The following is a 27,895-nucleotide window of genomic DNA, read 5'->3' as shown; positions in this document are numbered from 1 at the left end:
CCCGCCCTCATAATATGCTCTGATCAGGGGCCAGATTTCCTGCTGCACTTTAGCAAGAGCTTGCAACACATTCAGATAGTCAGGGGACAGATCCTCTGCACCGGGAAGCTGCACTCGCCGGGTTATGGGTGGAGGGGCCCCGTACATTATCTCAAATGGAGTTAAACTATGTACATAGGGGGAGTTCCGAGTGCGGAAGATGGCTAAGGGAAGGAGGGTCACCCAGTCCCCGCCAGTCTCCAATACCAATTTAGAAAGGGTCTCCTTCAGGGTCTGATTCATTCGTTCTACCTGCCCAGAGCTTTGTGGGTTATAAGCACAGTGTAACTTCCAATCTACTCCCAAAGCTAGGGCTAGTCCTTGCAGGATTTTGCTAACGAAATCCGGGCTGTTATCGGAACCTATTGCTTCAGGGACCCCATATCTGGAGATGATTTCCTGAATTAATCTTTTTGCTACTGCCTGGCTAGTCTCATGCTTGGTTGGAAAGGCCTCCACCCACCCAGAGAAAGTATCTACCATAACCAGCAAATACTTGTATCTATACTTCCCTGGTTTTATTTCGGTGAAGTCTATTTCCCAATTCCTCCCTGGAGCCCTCCCCCTTTCCCGGGTACCTGCCGGGTGCAGCCCTCTTGGGGCTGGTCTTAGCATTGCACAGCTACTGCATTCTTTCATGATCTGACGAGCTGCCTCATTCTGGTGGGGAAACACCAACTGCGCGGACTGGAAAAGGCTGAGCAGCTTTTTCCAGCCTAGATGGGTGGACTTATGCAGATTAGCAAGCATGTACTGCCCCAATACTTCTGGCAGGATCAACCTACCTTCTTGGTCCCTACTCCAATTTCCCTCCCCAAACACTTTCCCCGAGACTTGTTTCTTAATCCACTCAAGATCCTGGGGGGAATACTCAGGTTTGGGTGGCAAGGCGGGCAGTTCAGGTATGGGTATTTCGAGGGCTGCAAGTACAAGGGAGTCCGAGAGGGCTGCCCTCTTAGCTTCCGCATCAGCATGGCTGTTGCTGATGGCCTCAGGTGTCTTCTTTGATTGGTGGCCCGGTACATGTATAACTGCTACCACTTCCCTTCCGCGGAATGGAATCCTCTTTCTCGGTAGATGGCACCGTGGACATGGACAGTGCCAAAGGCATATCTGCTATCTGTGTAAATGTTGGCCTGCTTGCCTTCTGCTCTTTTCAGGGCCTCAGTGAGAGCAGTAAGTTCCGCCTTCTGTGCTGAGGTGCCAGGGGGCAGAGCTGCGCTCCAGACAACTTCCCCTTCGTGGGTTACTACTGCTGCCCCTGCTCTTCTGACCCCCTCCTGCACAAAGCTGCTCCCATCCGTATACCAATTTAGCTCACAGTTTGGTAACGGTGTGTCTTTCAGGTCTGCTCGCACCTGGATAATTTCAGAAAGGATGTCTCTACAGTCATGGATGGGGGTCGTCAGATCTGGGTCTGGCAGAAGGGTGGCAGGATTTAGGGTTACCGGGTCAGAGAAGGCGATTCGTGGAGAATCTAGTAGGAGCCCTTGGTAGTGGGTGAGTCTTGCGTTCGTCATCCATTTTCCTGGAGGATGCTTGAGTATCCCCTCTACAGTATGTGGGGCTGTTACTCTCAGGTTCTGGCCCAAAGTCAGCTTGTCTGCCTCCTTTACCAGTAGAGCGATAGCTGCTAGGATACGCAGACAAGGTGGCCACCTGGAGGCCACTGGGTCTAGCCGCTTGGACAAATAGGCCACAGGTCTTTTCCACGAGCCCAGCTGCTGAGCCAGGACTCCTTCAGCCACTCCCTTCTTTTCATCTATAAACAGGATAAAGGGTTTTTCTGGGTCTGGCAGAGATAGGGCGAGGGCCCGGAGGAGAGCTTCTTTTAGTCTGTCAAAAGCCTCTTGTTGTTCCTGAGTCCATTGCCAGCCTGGCCCTTCTTTGGTTGCTTCATATAGCGGTCGGGCTATTTCTGCGTACCCTGGAATCCAGAGCCTGCAAAACCCAGCTGAGCCAAGAAATTCTCTCACTCCCCGGGGTGAGGAAGGGACGGGTATAGTCAGGATAGTTTGTTTTATGGCCTGCGTTAGCCACCTGGCCCCATTAGATATTTTGTACCCCAAGTAGACTACTGACCTCTGACAGATGTGGGCTTTCTTTGCGCTGGCTCGATATCCCAGTTCGCCCAGTTCAGCCAGCAAGTTCCCCGTGGCTTCTTCGCACTCTTCACGGGTTTCCGTGGCCAGCAACAGGTCATCCACATACTGCAGCAGTGTCACACGGGGGTGGCTCCTGCGAAAGGGCTCCAGGTCCTGGCTTAAGCCTTCATTGAATAAGGTGGGAGAGTTCTTGAAGCCCTGTGGTAGTATAGTCCAGGTAAGCTGCCCTTTTCTTCACCCCCCCCGGCTCTTGCCACTCAAAGGCAAACAAGGGCTGACTAACATCAGAGAGTGGGATACTAAAGAAGGCGTCCAGTGTAGTATACCACACATGCGTGGGTGGCAGGTGGCTGAGTAGGGTGTAAGGGTTAGGCACTGTAGGATGGATGTCTTCTACCCTCTCATTGACTTTCCGCAAGTCCTCCACTGGTCTGTAATCTCTACTGCCAGGCTTCCTCACTGGAAGCAGGGGCATATTCCATGCAGATTGGCAGGTTTTAAGGATTCCTGTCTCTAACAGTCTATGGATATGGGGTGCTATCCCTTTCCTAGCCTCTTCCGGCATTGGATATTGCCGGACTTGGATGGGTAGAGCCGCGGCTTTGAGTTGAACAACGACCGGGGATAGGTGTTTAGTGAGACCAATTCCTCCGGTCTCGGCCCATGCGGAAGGGAACCTCTGTAACCAAGAGTCCATTTCTCCCCGGCCCCCCTTTTCTTCATCCACCTGAAGCAGACGATGTTCTTCGGCCAGGGACAGAGTTAACACATGTGCCGGTTGTAGGGGCTGCCCTTCTTTGTCCATAATTTTTATCCCTTCGGGTTCAAAATGAATGCGCGCCCCAACCTTGGTTAGTAAGTCTCTACCTGACAACGGTGCGGGGCTCTCAGGTACGACCAGAAATGAGTGAGAGACCTGATGCCTTCCTAGGTCCACTTTTCTGCTAGTGGTCCAGGCACATTTCTTGGACCCTGTCGCTCCCTGGACTATACTTGTGCGTCCTGGGTTCAGGGGACCGTGGGCCTGGTTAAGAACTGAATATTGTGCCCCAGTATCTACCATGAACCCAATGGGAGTCCCCTCCACGCACAGGGTTACCCAGGACTTGGGGAGGGGTGCCGAGCCCTGTCCCCGTCAATCCTCCTCTCCTAGGTGCAGGGTCTTAACAGGGTTCCCTCTTCCTTGTTCCCTCCTTTGGGGGCACTCCCTCTTCCAATGTCCATATCTCTTACACAGGGCGCATTGATCTCGTCCTAGTCGGGATTGGCGAGGTCCTGTTCCTCGAGGTGGCCTAGGGCCCTCCTTCACCCCGGCCAGGAATATCCTGGCCATCTCCTCCCTCTGCTTCTTGTTCTCCCTCTTCTGAAATTCTCTATCTTCCTTCCTATTTTTCTCCTGCATTACCCATTTCTCTTTCCTCAGCCTTTCTTCTCTATCCTCCGGAGTTTCCCTAGCATTGAAGGCCTTCTCCGCCTGCTGCAGCAGTTCCCTAATAGAGATCTCCCCCAGGTCCTCCCGCTTGTGGAGTTTTCTCCGGATATCGGGGGCTGCCTGGTTGATGAATGAGAGGACTACAGCTGATCTATGTTCTTCTGCTTCCAAGTTTATGGGCGTATACTGCCTGTAAGCGTCAAACAGCCTTTCCAGATACACGGCTGGGCTTTCCATTTCCCCCTGAACAATAGTTTTTACCTTAGCCAGGTTAGTGGGCCGTCTGGCGGCCGCCCAGAGACTGGTCATCAGAGTCTGGCGGTAGACCCAGAGACGCTTCCTACCTTCTGCAGTCCCGAAGTCCCAATCCAGGCGCGTAAGTGGGAATGCCTCGTCGATGATGGGCTGGAGGGTAGTGGGTCTTCCATTCTCTCCGAGGACATTTTTCCTGGCCTCATTGAGGATACGCTCTCGCTCTTCCGTCGTGAAGAGAGTGCGGAGCAATTGCTGGCAGTCGTCCCATGTGGGACGATGGGTAAACATAATGGACTCCACAAGACCTATAAGACACTTGGGGTCCTCTGAGAAGGGAGGGTTCTGAGTCCTCCAATTATAGAGGTCACTAGATGAAAAGGGCCAGTATTGATATTGTTGAGCGATGCCTGTACCGATGGCACGCACAGGCAGAACCGGCACTGCTCCTTCTGAGGTGGAGGAGGGAGCCTCCCCTTCTTGTTCCCTGGCCTCCCGAGGCCTTAACTGCATTCCTCCTGTTCTACCTGGCGCCCAGCATGGGGCCAGGGCTGGGGAGTGTGGGGAAGCTCTTTCCGGCCTCCTGCTTCCCTCTGCTGAAGAGTCTGGGGAAGCTGCGGCCGCCTGGTTCCCGCTGGGTTCCCCAGCCTCGTTTTCTATCCTCCCGGCAGCTTCACCCCTCTCTTCCGCATACGGGGGTGGCTGCTCAATCGGCAGAAGGGGGTAGAGAGAACTGTTGGGGAGGACAGGCGGCGCACTCGGGTGCAGAGGATTTCTGGCCCTGTGATCAGAGGGCTTTAATTTTTCCTGAGCAACGAGGACGGAGGTCTTTAGTGGGTCAGTATGAGGTTTCCCCACCAAAAAGGGCCTCAGCCAGGACGGAGGTTTCTTGGCTAGATTTTCTCAGACCAAGATATAGGGGAGTTGGTCAGGGTGGCCCTCAGGGTCTGGTCGGGAGATAATGGTTTTGACTTTGCCGATAAGGTCCAGGGAAAGAGACCCCTGGGTCGGCCAGCCTACTCCAAAGGAAGGCCACTTGACTGAGCAAAAGGTGTCGAGCTTACCCTTCTTGATGCCAAGGCTCATATTTAAGGCCTGTTCCTTGAACTTAAGGAAATGGGAAAGGATCAGACTCTAGGAGTAGCCTGAGTCTGACCCATAGTGAGAAAGAAGAAGAAAAAGAAAATGAGGGAGACAAAGGCGAAGGATGAAGATGCCACTTCAAACAAGATGATTGTTGTATGTGCTTGTGAACGGGTGCCTGTCGTTGCACAGTTTTTCTTCTGCGGGGGACGCGAATTTATCTGGGATTCGCGGCCGTGACCTCCTTATCCTGTCACAGGAGTCTTCTACCGGCGGGCGCCCTAATGGCTCTTAATTGCCCGACCTGTGCCCGCGGGGAATGATGTAGTGGCAGAAAGGAGGAACGGAGAGAGCAGGAGAACCTTAGAACAAGGAAACTTAAAATGAGAAGCGCAAAAAAAATATATAAACCGAAACCAAAACACAATAAAACAATCAATGATAACACCAAGCACACACACCACATCTGATCGCACTCGTTCGGACCGGTCCTTCTTTCACTCTGGTGCGCACCACCTTCACCACTTTCAGGATCCTCAAAAACTCTCGTGATTCTCCCGAAAGGTGTCCACTCGGACTGCCGCAGGGTGACGAGCTCGATCCTTTCCTCCTCGGGCGCCAGGTTCCTGCCGATCGGACTTGCTTTCCTAAGGCCGAGTCACTGAGACCCTAGGGCCAGGATTAGTCACCTGGACTTCACCCAGGGTCACTAACCCGGGGGCCGGGACTACCAACCCGGAATCTCTCACTCGGCGTCACTAACCCGAGACCATACACAGGATGGCGACTCCCGCTTTATAATGGATTTATGCAGACACGAGGGGGCGACCCTCAAATTACACTGCCCCATCCGGACAATTAGACCTTGCCTCCAGCCGTCCTTTGTTCTCACGGAAGCCGCACGGATCCCGGACGAGCCCCCAAATGTTAGGGTCTAGGACTCCGGGGTTTCCCAGAGAACAAGACACACGGACACGGAGATGAAAATCCAAGCAAAGTCTTTATTCAGCCAGCAAGCTGGGGTCGACAGCACCTCCCCTGACATGCAGGCCGAGTCCGAGCTGCCGACCCCAAAGTAACTTTGGGTACTGATTATATAGGATCTTCACAGCAGTTACACCAAAGCCCGCACAGTTCTACAACTAATAGGTTTAAAACACACTCTATATTGTAACCAATGGGAAACGTTGTAACCTTTTTAGGGAACGCGCCAGTTGCCTGCCCGCTTCAATTGTTATCTCTTGCTTACCCAAGCATGTCTATGTGACTTATCACGGGTTACATCCCCAGGCATTCCCAGTCTGTTGCCCACTTCTAGTTATCTAACTTAGGGTAGGTGCATTTCTCAGAAGCCTCGGGTAATTTACACAAGAAAAGACTGGGTGGCTCTCGCTCTAGGCAGTCAGGTTAAGTGTCATTAGTTCTTTTTCCTGACTCTTGATGCTCTGCACTCCGTTACAGGACTATTTTTTATAATGGCAGTATAATGTTACATGATATATATGTTCTATAATTAATCTTTTCCCTGCTACTACAAAAAAATATTTCATTAAACAGACTCAGATGTATATATATAACTGTATGTTTGTGCTTATGTACTGATGACTATTTTTATGAAATAGATTTTGAAATTAGAGTGCTAAGTAAAAGAATATATTTAAAATTTTAAGACATGTTACAAAATTGACTTTACATAAGGGCTGCAATAAACAACATGTCTGTATTTTCTTCCTCATTTCCTAGTAAGTAGGGATTCAGTCTCATCAATTTGATGCATGAAAAAGGATATCCTATTATGTTAATTTTTTTCTCTGGCACAGTTTTTGTTACTGTTTTTTAAATTTCTCTTCAGTAACATGCATTCTGCTCCTTTTCCATTTTGTTGTTCATCTTATTCTCAATGCAAAACTATTTTGAATAGTTTTGATAGGAATACTTTATATTAGTCATATGAATTGTACATATTTTTTACTGAACTGTTGCTTGTTTCCAGTCTTTCTTTATGTTGTTTTTTAAAATACAAATTTGAATGTTTTTTTTAATAATCAAATAGCTGTTTTTTTCCTTTACAACTTTAATGTTTCTTGGCAAAAAGATCTCTCCAATGCTTTTGGTGGTATATATTGGCCCCTAAATTTTTTTTGTAAGGTTTTTATGTATGTGTATGTATATGTTTAAATCTATATCTGGGATTTTGTATATGGTATTAGATAGGGACTAACATTTTTCTGACAGATACTCAGTTGTATAAGTATCATTTAGCTGTGAAATATCATTTCCCACAAATATAATATCACCTTAATAAAATATTAAATTCCTAACTATTCTGAGGTCTGTTTCTGGGTTTTTCTTTCTTTGAGCTATGGTCCATTCCTAAACCAGTCCCTACTGTTTCTAATTATAGAGTATTTGAAGTGTTTTTTTTTTTTTGTTATCATTAATCTACAATTACATGAAGAACATTATGTTTACTAGGGTACCCCCCTTCACCAAGTTCCCCCACAAACCCTATTACAGTCACTGTCAATCAGCATAATAAGATATTGTAGAATCACTACTTGTCTTCTCTGTGTTGCACAGCCTCCCCGTGCACCCCCCCCCACATTATACATGCTAATCGTAATACCCTCTTTTACCCTGCCCTTATCCCTCCCTTCCCTCCCATCCTCCCCAGTCCCTTTCCCTTTGGTAACTGTTAGTCCATTCTTGAGTTCTGTGATTCTGCTGCTGTTTTGTTCCTTCAGTTTTCCTTTGTTCTTATACTCCACATATGAGTGAAATCATTTGATACTTGTCTTTCTGTACCTGGCTTATTTCACTGAGCATAATACCCTCTAGCTCCATCCATGTTGTTGCAAATGGTAGGATCTGTTTTTTTCTTTTGGCTGAGTAATATTCCATTGTGTATATGTACCATATCTTCTTTATCCATTCATCTACTCATGGACATTTAGGTTGCTTCCATATCTTGGCTATTGTAAATAGTGCAGCGAGAAACGTAGGGGTGCATCTGTCTTTTTCAAACTGGAGTGCTGCATTCTTAGGATAAATTCCTAGAAGTGGAATTGGAATTCCTGGGTCAAATGGTATTTCTATTTTGAGCATTCTGAGGAACCTCCATACTGCTTTCCACAATGGTTGAACTAATTTACATTCCCACCAGCAGTGTAGGAGGGTTCTCTTTTCTCCACAACCTTACCAACATTTGTTGTTGTTTGTCTTTTCGATGATGGCGATCCTTACTGGTATGAGGTGATATCTCATTGTGGTTTTAATTTGCATTTCTCTGATGATTAGCGATGTGGAGCATCTTTTCATGTGCCTGTTGGCCATCTGGATTTCTTCTTTAGAGAACTGTCTATTCAACTCCTCTGCCCATTTTTTAATTGGATTATTTGTTTTTTGTTTGTTGAGGCGTGTGAGCTCTTTATATATTTTGGATGTCAATCCTTTATTGGATCTGTCATTTATGAATATGTTCTCCCATACTGTAGGATACCTTTTTGTTCTATTGATGGTGTCCTTTGCTGTACAGAAGTTTTTAGCTTGATATAGTCCCACTTGTTCATTATCGCCTTTATTTCCCTTGCCCGGGGAGATATGTTCATGAAGAAGTCACTCATGTTTATGTCCATGAGATTTTTGCCTATGTTTTTTTTTAAAAGTTTTATGGTTTCGTGACTTACATTCAGGTCTTTGACCCATTTGGAGTTTACTTTTGTGTATGGGGTTAGACAGTGATCCAGTTTCATTCTCTTACATGTAGCTGTCCACTTTTGCCAGCACCATCTTTTGAAGAGACTGTCATTTCTCCATTGTCTGTCCTTGGCTCCTTTATCATTTATTAATTGGCCATATATGTTTTGGTTAATGTCTGGAGTCACTATTCTGTTCCACTGGTCTGTGGCTCTGTTCTTGTGCCAGTACCAAATTGTCTTGATTACTATGGCTTTGTAGTAGAGCTTGAAGTTGGGGTGCGAGATCCCCCCCACTTTATTCTTCCTTCTCAGGATTTCTTTGGCTATTTGGGGTCTTTGACAGTTCCATATGAATTTTTGAACTGTTTGTTGCAGTTCATTGAAGAATGCTGTTGGTAATTTGATAGGATTGCATCAAATCTGTATATTGCAGGATGGCCATTTTCACCATATTAATTCTTCCTAGCCAGGAGCATGGGATGAGTTTCCATTTGTTAGTGACCTCTTTAATTTCTCTTAAGAGTGTCTTGTAGTTTTCAGGGTATAGGTCTTTCACTTCCTTGGTTAGGTTTATTCCTAGGTATTTTATTCTTTTTGATGCAATTGTGAAAGGAATTGTTTTCCTGATTTCTCTTTCTATTAGTTCATTGTTAGTGTATAGGAAAGGTACAGATTTCTGTCTGTTAATTTTGTATTCTGCAACTTTGCTGAATTCCGATATTAGTTCTAGTAGTTTTGCAGTGGAGTCTTTAGGGTTTTTTATGTACAGTATTATGTCATCTGCAAATAGTGACAGTTTGACTTCTTCTTTATGAGTATGGATTCCTTGTATTTCTTTGTTTTGTCTGATTGCCGTGGCTAGGACCTCCAGTACCACGTTGAATAACAGTGGGGAGAGTGGGCATTCCTGTCTTGTACCCGATCTCAGAGGAAGTTTTCAGCCTCTCGCTGTTCAGTATGATGTTAGCTGTGGGTTTATCATATATGGCCTTTATTATGTTGAGGTACTTGCCTTTTATGCCCATTCTGTTGAGAATTTTTATCATGAATGGATGTTGAATTTTGTCGAATGTTTTTCAGCGTCTATGGAGATGATCATTTAGTTTTTGTCCTTCTTTTTGTTGATGTGGTGGATGATGTTGATGGATGTTTGAATGTTGTACCATCCTTGCATCCCTGGGATGAATCCCACTTGGTCATGGTGTATGATCCTCTTGATGTATTTTTGAATTCGGTTTGCTAATATTTTGTCGAGTATTTTTGCATCTATGTTCATCAGGGATATTGGTCTGTAGTTTTCTTTTTTGGTAGGTCTTTGCCTGGTTTTGATATTAGGGTGATGTTGGCTTCATAGAATGAGTTTGGGAGTATTCCCTCCTCTTCTATTTTTTGGAAAACTTTAAGGAGAATGGGTGTTATATCTTCTCTGTATGTCTGATAAAATTCCGATGTAAATCCATCTGGCCCAGGGGTTTTGTTCTTGGGTAGTTTTTTGATTACCGATTCAATTTCGCTGCTGGTAATTGGTCTGTTTAGATTTTCTGTTTCTTTCTGGGTCAGCCTTGGAAGGTTGCATTTTTGTAGGAAGTTGTCCATTTCTTCTAGGTTTTCCAGCTTGTTAACATATAGGTTTTCATAGTATTGTCTAATAATTCTTTGTATTTCTGTGGGGTCCGTTGTGATTTTTCCTTTCTCGTTTCTGATTCTGTTGATGTGTGTTGATTCTCTTTTTCTCTTTAATAAGTCTGGCTAGAGGCTTATCTATTTTGTTGATTTTATCGAAGAACCAGCTTTTGGTTTCATTGAATTTTTTCTATTGTTTTATTCTTCTCGATTTTATTTATTTCTCCTCTGATCTTTATTATGTCCCTCTGTCTGCTGACCTTAGGCCTCATTTGTTCTTCTTCTTCCTCTTTCTATAATTGTGACATTAGACTATTCATTTGGGATTGTTCTTCCTTCTTTAAATATGCCTGGATTGCTATATACTTTCCTCTTAAGACTGCTTTCGCTGTGTCTCACAGAAGTTGGGGCTTTGTGTTGTTGTCATTTGTTTCCATATATTGCTGGATCTCCATTTTAATTTGGTCATTGATCCATTGATTATTTAGGAGCATGTTGTTAAGCCTCCATGTGTTTGTGAGCCTTTTTGCTTTCTTTGTAAATTGATTTCTAGTTTTATGCCTTTGTGGTCTGAAAAGTTGGTTGGAGAATTTCAGTCTTTTGGAATTTACTGAGGTTCCTTTTGTGGCCTAGTATGTGGTCTATTCTGGAGAATGTTCCATGCGCACTTGAGAAGAGTGTGTATCCTGTTGCTTTTGGATGTAGAGTTCTGTAGATGTCTATTAGGTCCGTCTGTTCTAGTGTGTTGTTTAGTGCCTCTGTGTCCTTACTTATTTTCTGTCTGGTGGATCTGTCCTTTGGAGTGAGTGGTGTGTTAAAGTCTCCCAAAATGAATGCATTGCATTCTATTTCCTTCTTTCATTCTGTTAGTATTTGTTTCACATAATATTGGTCCTCCTGTATTGGGTGCATATATGTTTATAATGGGTATATCCTCTTGTTGGACTGAGCCCTTTATCATTATGTAATGTCCTTCTTTATCTTTTGTTAATTTCTTTATTTTGAAGTCTGTTTTTTATGATACTAGTATTGCAACACCTGCTTTTTTCTCTTTTGTTTGCATGAAATATCTTTCTCTATCCTTTGACTTTTAATCTGTGCATGTCTTTGGGTTTGAGGTGAGTCTCTTGTAAGCAGCATATAGATGGGTCTTGCTTTTTTATCCATTCTGTTACTCTGTGTCTTTTGATTGGTGCATTCAGTCCATTTACATTTAGGGTGATTATTGAATGATATGTACTCATTACCATTGCAGGCTTTAGATTTGTGGTTACCAAAGGTTCAAGGTTAGCTTGTTTACTACCTTACTGTCTGACCTCACTCGCTTATTGAGCTGTTATAAATACAGTCTGATGATTATTTCTTTCCGTTCTTTTTCCTCCTCCTCCATTCTTCATATGTTGGGTGTTTTGTTCTGTGCTCTCTTTAGGAGTGCTCCCATCTAGAACAGTCCCTCTAAGATACCCTGTAGAGGTGGTTTGTGGGTGGCAAATTCTCTCAACTTTTGCTTGTCTGGGAATTGTTTAATCCCTCCTTCATATTTAAATGATAATTGTGCTGGATATAGTATTTGTGGTTCAAGGCCCTTCTCTTTCATTGCATTAAATATATCATGCCATTCTCATCTGACCTGTAAGGTTTCTGTTGAGACGTCTGATGATAGCCTGATGGGTTTTCCTTTGTAGGTGACTTTTTTTCTCTCTCTCTGGCTGCCTTTTAATACTCTGTCCTTGTTCTTGATCTTTGCCATTTTAATTATTATGTGCCTTGGTGTTGTCCTCTTTGGGTCCCTTCTGTTGGGAGTTCTGTGTGCTTCCGTGGTCTGAGCAATTATTTCCTCCCCCAGTTTGGGGAAGTTTTCAGCAATTATTTCTTCAAAGACACTTTCTATCCCTTTTTCTCTCTCTTCTTCTTCTGGTACCCCTATAATGCGGATATTGTTCCTTTTGGATTGGTCACACAGTTGTCTTAATATTGTTTCATTCCTGGAGATCCTTTTTTCTCTCTCTGCATCAGCTTCTCTGTGTTCCTGTTCTCTGATTTCTATTCCATTAATGGTCTCTTGCACCTCATTCATTCTGCTCTTACGTCCTTCCAGATATTGTTTCATTTCTGTAATCTTCTGGACTTCATCCCTTAGCTCTTGCATATTTCTCTGTAGCTCCATCAGCATGGTTATAACCTTTATTTTGAATTGTTTTTCAGGAAGATTGGTTAGGTCTATCTCCTCAGGGGTTGAGTCTGTGATTTTGGTCTGGATCAAATTCTGCCTTTTCATGGCGATAGAGGTAGTTGTGGTGAGCTGGCGCGTTTGTTGGCTGGGTGATGGTTCCTACTTGCTGGTCTGTGGCCTTCCCCTCATGGGAGAACAGTGACCCCTAGTGGCTTGTGCTGTGGAGCTGCGCACAGACGGGGTGTCTGATTCTTGCCTGGCCTCTTTGGAAGAAGCTCTGCCCGGTTGCTGTTGGCGTGGCCACTGGCACCATGGCCGAGTCGTGCAGGAGGGAAAACGGGTGGAAGGCTGTTTATCACTGTGAGGGGCCTCCGAGTTGTGCTGCCGCCCAGTTAGTTGGAGTGCCTGGGATTTCCTGGGATTCCCAGTTACTGAGCTGATTGCGCTGTGGCGCTTCCATCTAGCTGTGAGGCCCCTGCCCCTTTAAGATTTTCAAAGGGCACTCACTTGTTTTTTGTCCCAGGGGCGCTGGCTATGGGGACCCGCTCACAGTTCTTACTGTCTTGTTTCCCTAGTATCCAGCTAGGATATGCCCTGTGTGTCTGCGCTCCGGTGCAGATAGCTAGGGCTGGATATTTAGCAGTCCTGGGCTCCCTCTCCCTCCCCGTTCTGACTCCTTTCCTTCTGCCGTGAGCTGGGGTGAGGGGCACTTGGGTCCCGCTGGGCTGCGGCTTATATCTTACCCCCTTTGCGAGGTGCTGGGTTCTCGCAGGTGTAGATGTAGTCTGGCTGTTGTTGTGTGTCTTCTGGTCTCTCTTTTAGGAATAGTTGTATTTGTTGTATTTTCCAAAATATATATGGTTTTGGGAGGAGATTTCTGCTGCTCTACTCATGTCGCCCTCTTGGCTCTGCCTATTTGAAGTGTTTTAAAAGCTGATAAAATAATATCCTCTCACTAATCTTTTTTAATAAGTTTTCTTAGCTCTTTTTATATACTTACTTTTGTTCTCAAATTTCTTTGTATTGTGTATTCTTTGGGTAAAGTTACCTCTACCTCAGATAGGCACATTTGAAATGCTGTTGATATTGTATTACATTAAAATTCTCTTCTGAAAAGTTGTGTCATTTTGCATTCCTACCAGCAAAATATGAGAGTGCCATTTTACCAGCTTTGGCAAACAAATGAAGTTATAATTAAAGTGTTCCTGTTTGAGGCTGTAGGTGTCATTGATATACACTCTTATGAAGGCTTCACAAGAAAAACAATGTGACCACCACACTCACCCCCACCGAGTCCCCCCCACCATACCCCAGTGCAGCCACTGTCCATCAGTGTAGGAAGATGCCGCACAGTCCCTATTTGTGTGGCTCCAGTTTTATAGGGATAATATATATATACATTTATCTTTGTTTTAATCTCCAATTGTTGATTATTAATTGATTTTGAATATTTGGATTTTGCTCATTTTCATATGGGGTATTTATGTTTTAAGTGCTTTTAAAGTATTTTAGTAAACCTTTTGTGTTTTATCTTCCCTATATTTTAGTTGGCTATTTGCCTTTTAATTTTGTTTGGTGTCTTTTTATGTATTAATGCTAAACCTTTGTGAGATACGTGTGTAAAGGCAATTCTTTTCCTTACAGCTCTGCGTTTTAGAAAGATTCATTCACTTATCTTTTGACATTTATTAAGTATAGATGTGCCAGATACAGATCTAATAACATGTAAAAAATGGGTCTTTTATTTTAGATGAGTTTTAGACTTATAGAAAAATTGCAAAGATAGTAGTGTTCCCATATACCTCTCACCTACTTTCTCCTATTGCTAATATCTTGTATTACTATGGTGCATTTGTCACAACTGAGTACCTGCACTGATACATTTCTATCACCTGCTCCATGTTTTGTTTCTGTTCCACTAGTTTTCCCTCCAATGTCCTCTTTCTGAACTTGGATCTCACCCAAGATATCCTTACTTGCAGTTGTCATGTCTCCTTACTTTCCTCTGGTCTGTGAGTGTTTTTCAGTCTTTCCTTGTTTTTTATTATATTGAGAGTTTTGAAGAGTACTACTAGTGTTTTGTTGAATGTTCCTCAATTTGAGTCTGATCTTTTCATATGGTTAAATGGAGGTTATTTATATCAGTACGGATTCATGGATATTTATTTTATTGTTTGGGTTTCAAACATACTACATTATTTATTTTGTTTAAATTATTTCAACTTTGGCCATTTATTCTTTGATTTTTGCATGTTGACTCCTCTGTGTTCCTTTGTCATGCCCCCCCCTTTTTTTTTGTGCTACAAGATGCCCTAGCATATATTCTGAATTCCCTTATCTAGCCCTAGAACTGGCCATTTCCCCTAGAATTGGCTTGTAGAAACCAATATCTGGGTGCTGGGTGTGCTCACTGCTGCTGGGGCATCCTACTTCTAGTCCCTCTTAGTGAATAGAGCTAGGAAATACTATTTGTGTGTGTGTGTGTGTGTGTGTGTATTATACACACAATGCATATCTATAATTTCTCTTGTATCTGTGTATCCATATCAGTATTAAGCTAACCATGAGTTCACACTGATGTCTGTGACTCTAATGCAGTACTGCAAGGTTCATTCTAACCTCTTTCCCTTTGCTTATTCCCACTCCAAAATGAGATGCACCATCTAACTTAATTCCCACTATCTAACATTCACTTGCTTATTTGTTCAACTCCAGTATACACATAGTAGTTTTGAGAAATAACCCATATCCCTGTGAAAAACAAGTTTGCCAAACAAAGTACAGTTTTTAGGTATGGTTCCATTAATCTTTAGCCTTATAGTTTCCAATGAAAGCACCATCTTCCAAAGTTACTTATACCAGTTTCCTTTTTCACTCACAGTTCTGCTTTTGACACTATGCTTAAAAGACTTCTTGATCCAAAGATTGATTATATGCATACACTAGATACATGTATTATATATAATACATTATATATACAGTATTTTATTATTTTATTGCTTTGTTTTACCTTAAGTTCCTAAATATATATACAGTTCACTTTGTTACTTGATGTGAAGTAAAACACTATTTTTTCTTGCTTTTTTCCATTGCTTAAAATACTACCTTTATCAGATTTTTTAAATCATACATAGTTTTTCTGTTTCTTATTTTGTTTCGTACTTCCTTCTCATTCAAGTTCCAAACATTATATAACTATGATAATTTCAGTATTTGGTAGATTATTCCTTTTTGCCTATTCATGTTTACTTACTGTTTTAATTAATTGGTATAATTTCCTTTTCTTTATTTCAGGAACATTTTAGTGGATAAACCAAATGACCAATCATCAAGGTGGTCTTCAGAGAGCAACTATCCTCCCCAGGTAAGATTATGTGTAGCTACCATTTAGTTAAAATTTAAATAGGCATTTAATTGACATCAATTATCTGAAATTCATTAATAGTTTATTCAGTCTTTGAAATTGTGAGGTAAATTTTTAGTTCCTCTTTTTTTGCTTAAATTTTGGAAGAATTTTTATTTATAGGTATACACAGTATGGGATTTGAGGAACCATAGACTTTTAATTTCTATCTACTGGAACCTTTAAAATCTAGTAAGTATTTTTTTCTAAAATACTAATGTTGCACAACTAAGTTTCTTGATACTTTTTGAAGAAAATGCTAATGAAAAGAACTGGTTAAGTTGCTGTTACTGTTCTGGGAAGTAACTGATCTGAGCAGAGATTGTGACTATGTCCTTAAACTGAAGCCATGATGTAATTGTTTAAGGAAATGTTAGTAAATTGAACTTTCACTCAGTGACTCTATTTCCCTTTTAGGGAAAATTAACTTAATGTGTATTATTTTACTAAAGTAGTATATATAGATGATATTAGGATGACAAATTAAATTCTTTCCTTGACAGGTGGTGTCTGAGGTCATTTGAATTTTAAAATAATCATTCTTTCAGTTATACACTTTCAGCATTAACCTTAGTATATCATATCATTAAGGAAATTAATGCTGATGGGTAAAGCAGATGGGTAAATGAAACTAATTCTTGGAAACTTAGTCTCTACTTATTTTTCCTTTCATACTGGTTTTACTATCAACACTTTTTTGCATCACCTACTGTTTAAATGTCATTGTAAAATATATGCCCAAATGTGTGTGTGTGTGTATATATATATATATTGATATATATTCATAATATGTACTTTATGTGTGTGTGTTTGTGTGTGTCTATATATATATGTGTATATATATATATATATATGCATATGTAGCATAAAGAAAAATAAAACAAATACCTATATACTTTCCAACCATCTTTAGAGATGGAAAATGACCACAACCTTTTGAAGCCTCCTATGAGCCCCATTTTGTATATGTCTTCTAACTCTACTCTACTATTATATCATGTTTTGTTAAGTATTTTCTCATGGTTTTTTATGTGTATGTGTTTATAAATATCCTATTACTTAAGTTTTGTCTGACTTTGACTATATAAATATAATAGAAATTTAATCACTCATTATAAATCTTGACTCACTTTATTTTGCTTAACATGATGTTTATTAATAGTGCGGAGTATAAATAGTTTGCTGATTTTCAGTACTGTATAGTATTAGAATGTATGGGCCATCAAGATGTATTTATATTGCAGTCTCTGGGTTTTTTATAGCATTTTGCTTTTATTAATAGGCTGCTCTGACCATTTTAGTACACTTTCTCTTGATAACTGTACAAGAGTTTCTTCAGGGTATAACTTAGAGTAGAATTGTTAGGTCATAGGGTATGTGCGTGATCAACTTTTATCAAGTAATGTAAAACTTATTTTACAAAGTGGCTGTGTTATTTGTACTCTCGCTGGCAGTGTATGAATGCTGCTGTGTGTTGATTCTCCCTGTCACTTCTGTAGCCTGATTTGTTTCAGGTGAGTCTTTCATTGTAACTCACTATAATTTTAATTTACTTTTTCTTGTTTACATTCAAGTTTCTTTGCATATGTTGATAGGTTTACATTGTGTATGTATTCTTGGTGGCCCCCATTCCCTAAGTGCACATTGAAATTGAATACATTATGTTCTTAATTATGTTTTTATTATTCACTTTTTCATTTTACTTAATTTGAGCCCTCAAATTTGGTGTGTTTTTGTTATTTTATTATTCAATTAAAATTTTTCTTACTAGTAAATTATATATATATATATATTTATTTATTTATTTTTTCTGTTAAACTGAAACTAATAACCTCTTTATTTGTTATTGGGAAGTATTTTGAAGGCAGTAGAATTTAATGTCTTTTTACTTATTTGCTTGCTTATTCATTCTTTCAAAAATTTAGTAAGTACCCACGATGTGCCAGCGTAGGTACTGGGAACATAGTGGTGACTAAACTATTGTCTTTCCTCTTGATGAGTCAAGAAATACCCTGAATCAATTAATATTCAGTGTGGTAAGTCCTAGAGTAGGTTGCCCAAAGTTTTTGTGATTGGGAAAGATTAATTTATTATGGAAATGAATAACATATGTTTTTCATCATTGTGATTACAACCCAAATGTAACTGGGATTCCATGTGGCTAATTTCAAAGAATAGCAGTCTTAGCAGAAAAAATATAATTGAAAATAATTTCAGTTTTTACTTAGTTTTCTAAGAAATTGTCATGTGGGATGGAATGAATATAATTTTAATGTATAGATATGTAGCAAGTAGTCTTGCATTTCTAGTGGTTGCAAGCTACATCTGTAATATTTATTTCCAACCCTTGTTCTGAAAATTCCTAAAAAGGCTGAATTTTAAAAATATGCATACATAAAGTTTATGAAAAGTTGGGACCCTAAATTGATTCATTCTCAGGATAAGTATAAAATAAACCAATCCCCACTTCTGGGGGAACTATGAGGAGACTTGTGTTGCTCAGTAGAGGAGAGGAAAATGAAGAAGAAAAACCATCCCTGAGAGGTTTTAGCCATGTATTGATCTCTAAAGATTCATATTTGGCACTCATATTCTCAATACTTGGCTCTTCAGGAAACCTCACGGTATGATTATAGTTTAAAGTGATTTTGGATATATAGTATTCTTAATGTTCTTAGGAGAAGCAAATTGCAGATCCTCTCTGGAGATAGCTACCTTCTCCCTAGGCCTCAGGTAGTCTCCATAAATCATTATTCAAGAGAAGTACATACTCAAAGATAACCAAATATACAAGGAGATAAGTTGCCTTAAGTAAGAATTAGGCAAAACAGTAGATCACAGAAACCTGCAGAAAACTTTAGATTCAAAAATTAAAAATATAAAAAGATACTGAAATTAAAATAATTTCATACCATTTTTTTTTTTTTTATTTTCAGCATCCACACAAGTCTCAGTTTAATTTTTGAACTACACATGCTGAAAACAGAGACGAACTAGTCCCGTACTTTAGAACCACTCCCTGTAGAGGCAAGAGAGAGCACACAGTCTGATGTAACCAAGTGATTGCCCACAAAAACAAAAACATTGATATTTTCCAGATAAGAATAACAGGATGCAGAGTCAACACAATTTAACACTCACAATGTTCAGGATACAATCCAAAATTTTCAGCATACAAAGAACCAGGAAAATGTGACCAATTTTCAAAGTAAAATTAACCAGCAAATACCAACCACAGATGACTTAGATGTTGAAGTTTTCAGAGAGATTTTGAAACAGACATTGTAACTGTGCTCCCTGAGGTAAAGGAAGTATACTTGCAATAAATAAATGTGTAGTATTATCTGCAGAAAAGTGGAAACTGTAAAAAGAGGCAAATAAGACATCTTTTAGAACTAAAAAAATGCAGTATCTGAAATTACAAAAAAAAAATATTGAGACATAGCAGAATAGAGACAGTAGTGAAGAGAGTCTGTAAATTTAAAATAGTTTACAATTGTCCAGCATGAAGAGCATAAGGAAAAACATTAAAAAAATAACAGAGGCTCAGGCAGGCGTCTATGAAACAAAAACCAAAGATATAACTTGCATGTAATTGAAGCCACCAAAATAAAGGAGGGAATAATTGGGACCAAAAGAAAATTAGAAAAAACAATGGCAGAATATTTTCCAAATTTGTTGACAGAAAATAAATTTATAGAATCAAAAAGCCCTGTGAATCTCAGGATAAACTCAAACAAACCCATTCCTATACACATTGAAATCAACTGTAGGTATCTAAAGGTAAAAAGAAAAAATATTCAAGGCAGCTAGAGAAAAAATGATACAATAAACATTTGGAAAGAATGATTTGAGGGCTACAGTTGTTTCACTGGAGATCGTGAAGGAAAGAATAAAGTGGGACAAATCTGCAACTAACCTAACATAATTGGAAGTGAATTTTTCATACCATTTTTAAAGAAATAAAAGATATATATAGAGAATAGGAAACTTAAACCTTATACATTTCAAGAAGAATCAGATAAAATTTCTTTAATGAAAATTAATTTGACCAACCCTCCTACCTAGGAGGATGAAATTAAAGTTTTTGAAGGTGTAGTATATTGATAAGATGGAGAAGAGTGATGGGGCCAAGATTCAGGAGCATATAGGAACTCAGAGAGGGAAAACACTTTTCCACAGACATGTTTATTTCTAAAGAAATGGCTAAGATATTGAGAAGCTGAACGTGTAGTAGGTATGTGTAGCAGATACACCTCTTCTAGAGGAAGCTAATATCCTAGGCATCTAGTCATTTTTAGTTTTCCATATTTGATATCTACCAAAAACCCCCCATAAAACCACAGGACTTACAGAAAATGAAATCATAGGTAATAGGTTTTAAAATAATACCCTTACTGTGTTAAAAAAAGTTGAAAATCAATATTGAAAATTTTGGTAGGAAAAGAAACTGTAAAAAAAAAAAGCCAAAATACAAGTGAAAACTACAATAACCAAAATTCCAAATTGTAATTATGAGGATTAAAAGGAAGTATGTGAAAACACTCCCTAAAATGTACTATGCTTTATGTAAACTGGCAGTATTATTGGAATAAATTTCTGAGAAAATAATTATTGCCAATAATATTAAAATAACATAAAAAATTAACTTTTTTAGTTCTGATAATAAACTACTACCTGACCTTATTTCAAAGCACTTAAGAGGTTACTCGGTATATATAAATTAATTCTATTATTGTAAATTTGGATAAGGAGAAACTATTTCATGGAATATTACCATGTAATTAGTATGGGAATTGTCTGTATCCCTCCATATTTGTTGTTCTTAACAATTCTGGGTTCTTCCTGTAACCATATGGTATTTTGTACTATTGGAAAATACATGCAAAGTATTGGTTTTGTTGCAAATAAATTTTGGTAGGTAAATTCACAAATGTAGAATCCACAAACAATGAGGAGACACTGTATGATAACTAACGATCATTCACCATCTCTTGAACATGTTTGAGAATCAGAAAGAGAGGAAAAGAGGACCTCTGAAAACTCAAAATCCTTGTAATGAAATTTTAGGTGCTGACGGCCTTTCCTCAAATATACTTTCTTTATAATGTTACTATTTTAGGTTAGCTGTTTCCTCAGGTTTCAGCAGCTGGAAGTAACTTAGTGCATGGGGGGGCATAGCTGTAAAAGATAGGCACATTAACAGCAAGCTATCAACTGATGGGAGAAGACAGAATAATCTATATAATGAATAGAAAAACAAAAGTGTAGCATTTAGTATCTTTATTTTAAAGATAGATAATACTCTATATTTTAGTAGTCTTTAAGGTAAAATTGTCTAGTAAACTTTCTGTAGTAGACTTCGCAGAAGGAACTTTACAGACCAGAAGGGAGTGAAATGAAATATTAAATGTACTGAAACAGAAGGAACTTCAGCCAGGAATCCTCTAGCCAGCAAGTTTATCATTTAAATTTGAAGCAGGGATTAAATAATTTCCACATAAACAAAGGCTCAAAGAATTTATAACAAAACCAGCATTAGAGGATATGTTAAAGGAACTGCTGTAGGTGGAAATGTTCCTAAGGGTAAATAGTTTTCACCAGTGAAATTAAACTCACAGTAAAAGTAGTAGACCAAATAATTACCACCAAATACAAAATTAAAACAAAAGTAGCAAAACTAACTGTACACAAAATCAATCAAGAGATACACAAAAAAGTCTTTGTGCAGATTATGACATCTAATACATTTGGAGGAGAAGGAAGAAGAAAAAAGTACTTTTAGATTGTGTTTGAAATAGAGCAATCAACAACTTAATATAAAGACTGTTAAGTAGTTAGGAAGCTATCCTTCAACCTTTGGTAATCACAAACTTAAAGCCTGTAACAGATACACAAAAAAATTAGAATACAGAAATCCAACCACAACAATAAAGAAAACCATCAAATGACAAGAGAAGGAAGAGAGGAATAGAGAGGAGCTCTAAGAACAAACAAAATAATAAAATGGTAGTAAATACATACCTTTGATAATTGCCATAAGTGTAAATGGACTGAATGTACCAATCAAAAGACAGAGTGGCAGATGGATAAAGAAACAAGACGCATCTATATGCTGCCTACAGGAAGCTCTTTTGAGATCTAAAGACATACAGATTAAAAATGAAGGGATGAAACAAGGTATTTCATGCAAACAATAGGGAAACAAAGCAGGAAGAGCAGTATTCATCGACTGATTGATTGATTATGGTATCATTAATATACAATCACCTGAGCAATATTGTGGTTATTAGATTCACCCTATTATCAAGTCCCCACCACATACCCCATTACAGTCACTGTCCTTCATCATAGTAAGATGCTATAGAGTCACTACTTGTCTTCTCTGTCCTATATTGCCTTCCCCGTGCCCCCCCCCCCCGTAGATTATGTGTGCTAATCATAATGCCCCTTAATCCTCTTATTCCTCCCTTCCCATCCACCATCCCCAGTCCCTTTCCCTTTGGTAACTGTTAGTCCATTCTTGGATTCTGTGAGTCTGCTGCTGTTTGCTTTGTTCTTATGCTCCACAGATGAGTGGAATCATTTGGTACTTGTCTTTTCTCCACCTGGCTTATTTCACTGAGCATAATATCCTCTATCTCCATCCATGTTGTTGTAAGTAAGTGGTAGGATTTGTTTTCTTCTTATGGCTGAATAATATTCCATTGTGTATAGGTACCACATCTTCTTTATCCATTCCTCTACTGATGGACACTTAGGTTGCTTCCACTTCTTGGCTATTGTAAAAAGTGCTCTGATATACATAGGGAATGCTTCTCAGTCGGAGACAACTTCTGTGCTTGGGAAACCAGAATGCCTCCATGTGCCACGAAGCCAGATCTCCAGCTTCACAAGGATCAAACCTCCATTTTGGGGGACCTTGTCCTATGTATCTGTTTATCTGGCTATTGTATCCTATATTAAACTGATAAATGTGTTCTACTGAGTTATTTGAGCCACTCTTGCAAATTAGTCAAACCTAAAGAGGAGGTCATTAGAACCTTTACAATCTATAGCCTGTAGGTCAGAAGCACAGGTAACAGACTTGGGCTTGCAACTGGCATCAGAAGTGCAGGGTAGAGGTCAGTCATGTAGAATGTAGCTCTTAACCTTGGGATAGAGTCAGAATTGAGTTCTAGGACACTGTGCTGGTGTTAAAAAATTTCTTGGTGTTAATTGGGGATCAGCAGAGGTGAGGCTCAGAACCTCACCCCCCCTGTTTTGAGAGAAATCTTCTGCATCCGTGGATGTTTTGCTGCCCTTTTCTAGCTTTGATTAATACTTAGTCCATAGGCACACACCTGATCATCTACATTTGCCCTGTTACAGCACTAAACTATGTTTTCTACCTTTATCTTGCATCTACCTACCACTTCAGCATTTTATTAAAAATAAAAATAATAATAATAATAAAGGGAGAAATGTGGGATCCACATATAAATCAAGTATAAAAATCAAATGAATATTCATATCTGACCTGATTGTTTATAGTTCATAATGCGTGATCAAAACCGAAAGTTTCTGTGATGAATGCCCTTGTACTGTTCACCATGTAAGAATTTATTCACTATCTAAGAATTCGTTCATCATGTAAGAACTTGTTCATTATGCTTCAGAAGATTGGAGACTGACGAGAATTAGGCTTGAGATGGATTAATGATTGTACATTGAACATTGACCCCCCTATACAGAATTTTATTGTTGTTAACAACCATTTGATCAATAAATATGAGAGATGCTCTCTCAAAAAAAAAAAAAAATTTCTTGGTGTTTTGTATGTGGGAAGACCATCCCCCATTCACAACCCCCCCCACACACACATGCATTATAATCGTGTTTGGGTACATGAAAGGAGTTAGGTACAACATTGTAATAAACATGAGCGATTTTTTCCTGGACGTACTCCTTGGCAAGGGAAGCAAAATAAAAAATGAACAAGTGGGACTACATCAAACTAAAAACCTTGTGTACACCAAAGGACACCATCAATAGATCAAAAAAGCACTCTAAAGTATGGGAGAATATATTTCTAAACAATTTATCTGATAAGGGGTGAACATCCAAAATAGATAAAGTACTCGTACACCTCAACACCCCAAAATCAAATAACCTGATTAAAAAATGGGCAGAGGATCTGAACAGATACTTTTCCAATGAAGAAATACAAATGCCCAACAGGCACATGGAAAGATGCTCCACATCACTAATAATCAAGGAAATGCAGATTAAAACCTTCACACCATTCAGGATGGCCACTATCCAAAACACAAGAAATAACAAGTGTTGACGAGGATGTGGTAAGTAGGAACCCTCCTACACTGTTGGTGGGAATGTCATTTGGTGCAACCACTGTGAAAAGCAGAATGGAGGTTCCTCAAAAAACAAAATATAGAAATACCATTTGACCCAATAATTCCACTTCTAGGAATTGACCTGAAGAAAACAAAGTCTCCAGTGTAAAAAGATACATATACCTTTAGCTTTATCACTGTGATATTTTACAATAGCCAAGATATGGAGGCAGTCAAAGTATCCTTCAAGAGATGAATGGATAAAGAAAATGTGGTTCATATACACAGTAGAATATTATTCAGCCATAAGAAGAAAAGAAATTCCTTCTTTTGCAGCAGCATGGATATAGCTAGAGGGTATTATGTTCAGTGAAATAAGCCAGGTGGAAAAAAGCAAATACCATATTTCATTTTTTTGTGGAATATAAATACAAAGTGAAACAGAATGAACAGAACAGCATAGACCATAGACACTGAGAAAGGAGTGGGTGTTACCATGGGGGAGGGGTTGGGAGGAGTGGGTGTAGAGTGTGAGGGAGATAAAAGGGCACAAAATTCCTCAGTCATTATGTATGTTTGTCATGGGGATAATAGTACAGCATGGAGAATATAGTTAATGATCCTTTGACATCTTCCTATGTTGACGTACACTAACTCTACTAGTGGGGGTGAGTATTTAATAATATGGGTAACTGTTGAACCACTGTGTTGTATGCTTGAAAGCAATATAGGATTTTATATTAAAAAAAAACTTTATGCAGTAATGAAAGTATTCTAATCTCCCTGTATAATATGCTAGCTGCTAGCCACAGGTGGCTATTGAGCATTAGTAATGAAATTAGTGCAACTGAGGAATGCAAATTTTAATTTGATTTAGTTTTAATTAATTTAAATAGCCCCACGTGGATAGTGGCTATTTATTAGACAGTACAGATCTGATGTATCACTGTTATTAGGATGTACTATGTTACGTTCACAAATACTTTTTTTTTAAGAAATTTTAATTATTTTTAGTATATACATTTTAAGCAGGTAAAGAAATTGATGGTGGTGATCTAGAGAAAGGTAGAAATCAAACTCAAAGCCTCTCAGCCACTCCTTTCATTTCCCAGTATGAGGAAATGTGTGCCTGGTGCTATATATATGTGCCTGGGTGCTAAGATATATGGTCTGTTTTATGATGGCATCCCAGAGTGAGTGTTCCCTAAACACTTCTCTCTGTAGCTCATGTTGGGGTGTGTGGGGGGTGCATAGAACTCATTTTCTCTAGGAAAACCCTTTCTACCATAAGGTACAGAGTAAACCTGAGAATTAACTTTTACTTCTGCTTTTCACTAACAGTAGCTTATATTGTATTGCATATCTTGCTCAATTTCCCTTGAGTATTTTCTAGAATAAATAAAGGTAACAGTGGGTTTTGATTCTTGTCCGTATTTCCCTATCTATTGAACTTTTGCCAAAAAGAGCCCCAAGTGAAATTTTTATCCTTAATATTTTAAAATTCAGCCAGTAGGCTAATCATTATGCAGTTTCATTGAATACTGGTTCTGATTGATACTTCTATTCTCATTTTAATGAGTTTGATCTTAAAGCCTTATGTGATGTAATTTTAACATTGTCCACATTGCGGAGGTTCCCTCTATATTATTTTTTTACTGATGCATAACAAGTTACAAATGTATTAGCTTATAGAACTCACAGCTCTGCAGGTCGTAAGACTAGCATGGTGTAGCTTCTGGAGAAGGGGTTCCCCGCCTGGGGCAAGTTTTCTGTGAAATTGATGAGACCAAATTAAGGCAACGGCAAGAAGTTATGAATTAATGGATTTATTCTCTTGACTCAGTCTCTCCTCACTCACACTGGTCAGAACCTCTCTTGCCCAAGCTCTCTCCCTCCAGCCACTCTCATGACCCCCTTTTCACATTAGGAGAAACTCTGTGGACAGGTCCCTGTTGACTGGTGAGCACCTGACCAATTACATACCAGGAACACAGGCAGAGAAGAGAATAGGTGTTTCCTGTCTACTCCTGCATAGGTGTTTCCTATGCAAGGACCCTGGGCCAGTCCTTGCATAACTGATCAGAAGCTCTGTCACTGGTAAACATCCCATAAATGTGCAAACACGCTCTTAATGTACACAGTGGGTACTGTTAAGGCCAGGTTTGAATGCTGGTCAGAAAATTCTATTTTCCCCACACGTGCCTTGATGGTGTTCTTTACTCAGGGTATCACAAGGCTAAAATCCAGGTATTTGCTTAATTCTCATCTGGTGACTGGAGAAAATGAGTGTAAAGCTTATTTTTGTTGTCAGAATTGAGTTTCTTGTGGTTATAGGACTGAGGTCCTTGTTTTCTTACTGACTGTCAGCTAATAGCTACCCTTAGCTCCTAGAGACTGCCCACATTTCTTGCCACTTGGTCCCCTTCATTTTCAAGCCTGTAATGGGACATTGAGTTTTTCTTGTGCTTTGAATTTCTGACTCGTTCCTGACCTCTAGACTCAGATTTAAAAGACTCATATGATTAGGTCAGGCCCACCCAGATAATCTGTTTTAAATAAAGTGAACCGGTTTGGAACCTTAGTTGCAACTGTCTAATCCCTTCCCAGCAACACCTAGATCAGTGTTGGAATATCTGTACACCAGTTGGAAGACTGTACACCAGGGTCTTGGAATTTTGGTGGCCATCTTAGAATTACTATGCCTACCATACCTTCTCACCTTTTGTCTTGTAGTTTTCATTCTTTCAATTGAGTATATACATACTTAGTGGCTACTGTATGTTAGCTTCTGTTGTAGATGTTTGGAATACACTGAAGAAAACTAGAAAGGTTTAATCAGAAGAGAGGACTAAAATTTCTTCCCTCATGGAGCTCATTTCCAGAGAAAAGGGAAAAAATACACAAAATAAGTAATGTAAAATATTAAGAGCTGAGAAGTGCTATTTCAGTAATCTTGGCAGAAGATTTCGGTAGCTTTTGACTCTGTGTTAGTTGTCAGGGTGGTGAAAATTAACTCTGAAAGCACTTTGAAAAGTGTAAGATCATATAAATTTTTAAGCCTTTTGCTAAAAAGTAACCGAATTCAGAAAATGAATATTACCTTGATTTTCTCATGTGACTCTTTGGGTATTATTTCCGATAAGAAGATGTAGGAGAAATTCTTGCTTTTATAGTCTCTCTTAATGCTTTATATGACTATGTCTCTTTTACATATTGTTGTAAAGAATCTGCCATTGACTTTTTGTGATTTAGGGTTAGACAGAGGTGTCTCTAGGATTGTGTTTCTTCATCCATAAAAATATTATTTTAGGGGTATAATGTATTCTTAAGTATTTTATTTCTAGATTTCTAAATTTTGTGTTTTGTATTATCTGGAAAAGTCATTTTCTGAAGATGGTAGATAATGGAAGTATTACTCTATTACTAGGTAACATCAACTGTTTTTCCTTTTGATAGGAGAAGTACTTACTGGCATTCTTCTTATTAATTTCTGTATTTCCCTTTTGAAGGTGTCATGTCTTTGCAAACCTGGGATTTTTATGTTTGCTGTGATTAAAAGCAGGTATCACATAGAAAATAAATGTGTTTCAGGAAATGTAAATGTAAGTGGTAAATTTCATTCTAATAGAAATATTTGAGGAATTGCAGTGTCCAACGGACACATAAATCATATTAGTAAGTATATTTAAGGATGAAATACAAATAATTTTCTTTTAATTTATGTTTATTGTTTTTTCAAAAAGCTGCAAGTTGT

At 39.4% G+C, this 27,895-nt stretch overlaps 1 protein-coding gene across 6 annotated transcripts in view; it reads left to right on the top strand.

The window, feature by feature from the left end:
• The window catches only part of MKLN1 (muskelin 1), a 375,358-nt gene that overhangs the window by 194,164 nt on the left and 153,299 nt on the right, over positions 1-27,895 (top strand). For all 6 annotated transcript variants that reach the window (XM_073238456.1, XM_073238453.1, XM_073238452.1 and 3 more), the window contains one exon: positions 15,700-15,769. In XM_073238456.1, the coding sequence (XP_073094557.1) occupies positions 15,700-15,769 (70 nt within the window). The remainder of the gene's footprint in view (positions 1-15,699; positions 15,770-27,895) is intronic.

The sequence above is a fragment of the Manis javanica genome, chromosome 6 (genome assembly GCF_040802235.1).
Source record: "Manis javanica isolate MJ-LG chromosome 6, MJ_LKY, whole genome shotgun sequence".
NCBI lineage: Eukaryota > Metazoa > Chordata > Mammalia > Pholidota > Manidae > Manis > Manis javanica.
The sequence above is the reverse complement of the archived record's forward strand: the minus strand, read 5'-3'. Positions and strand labels throughout refer to the sequence as shown.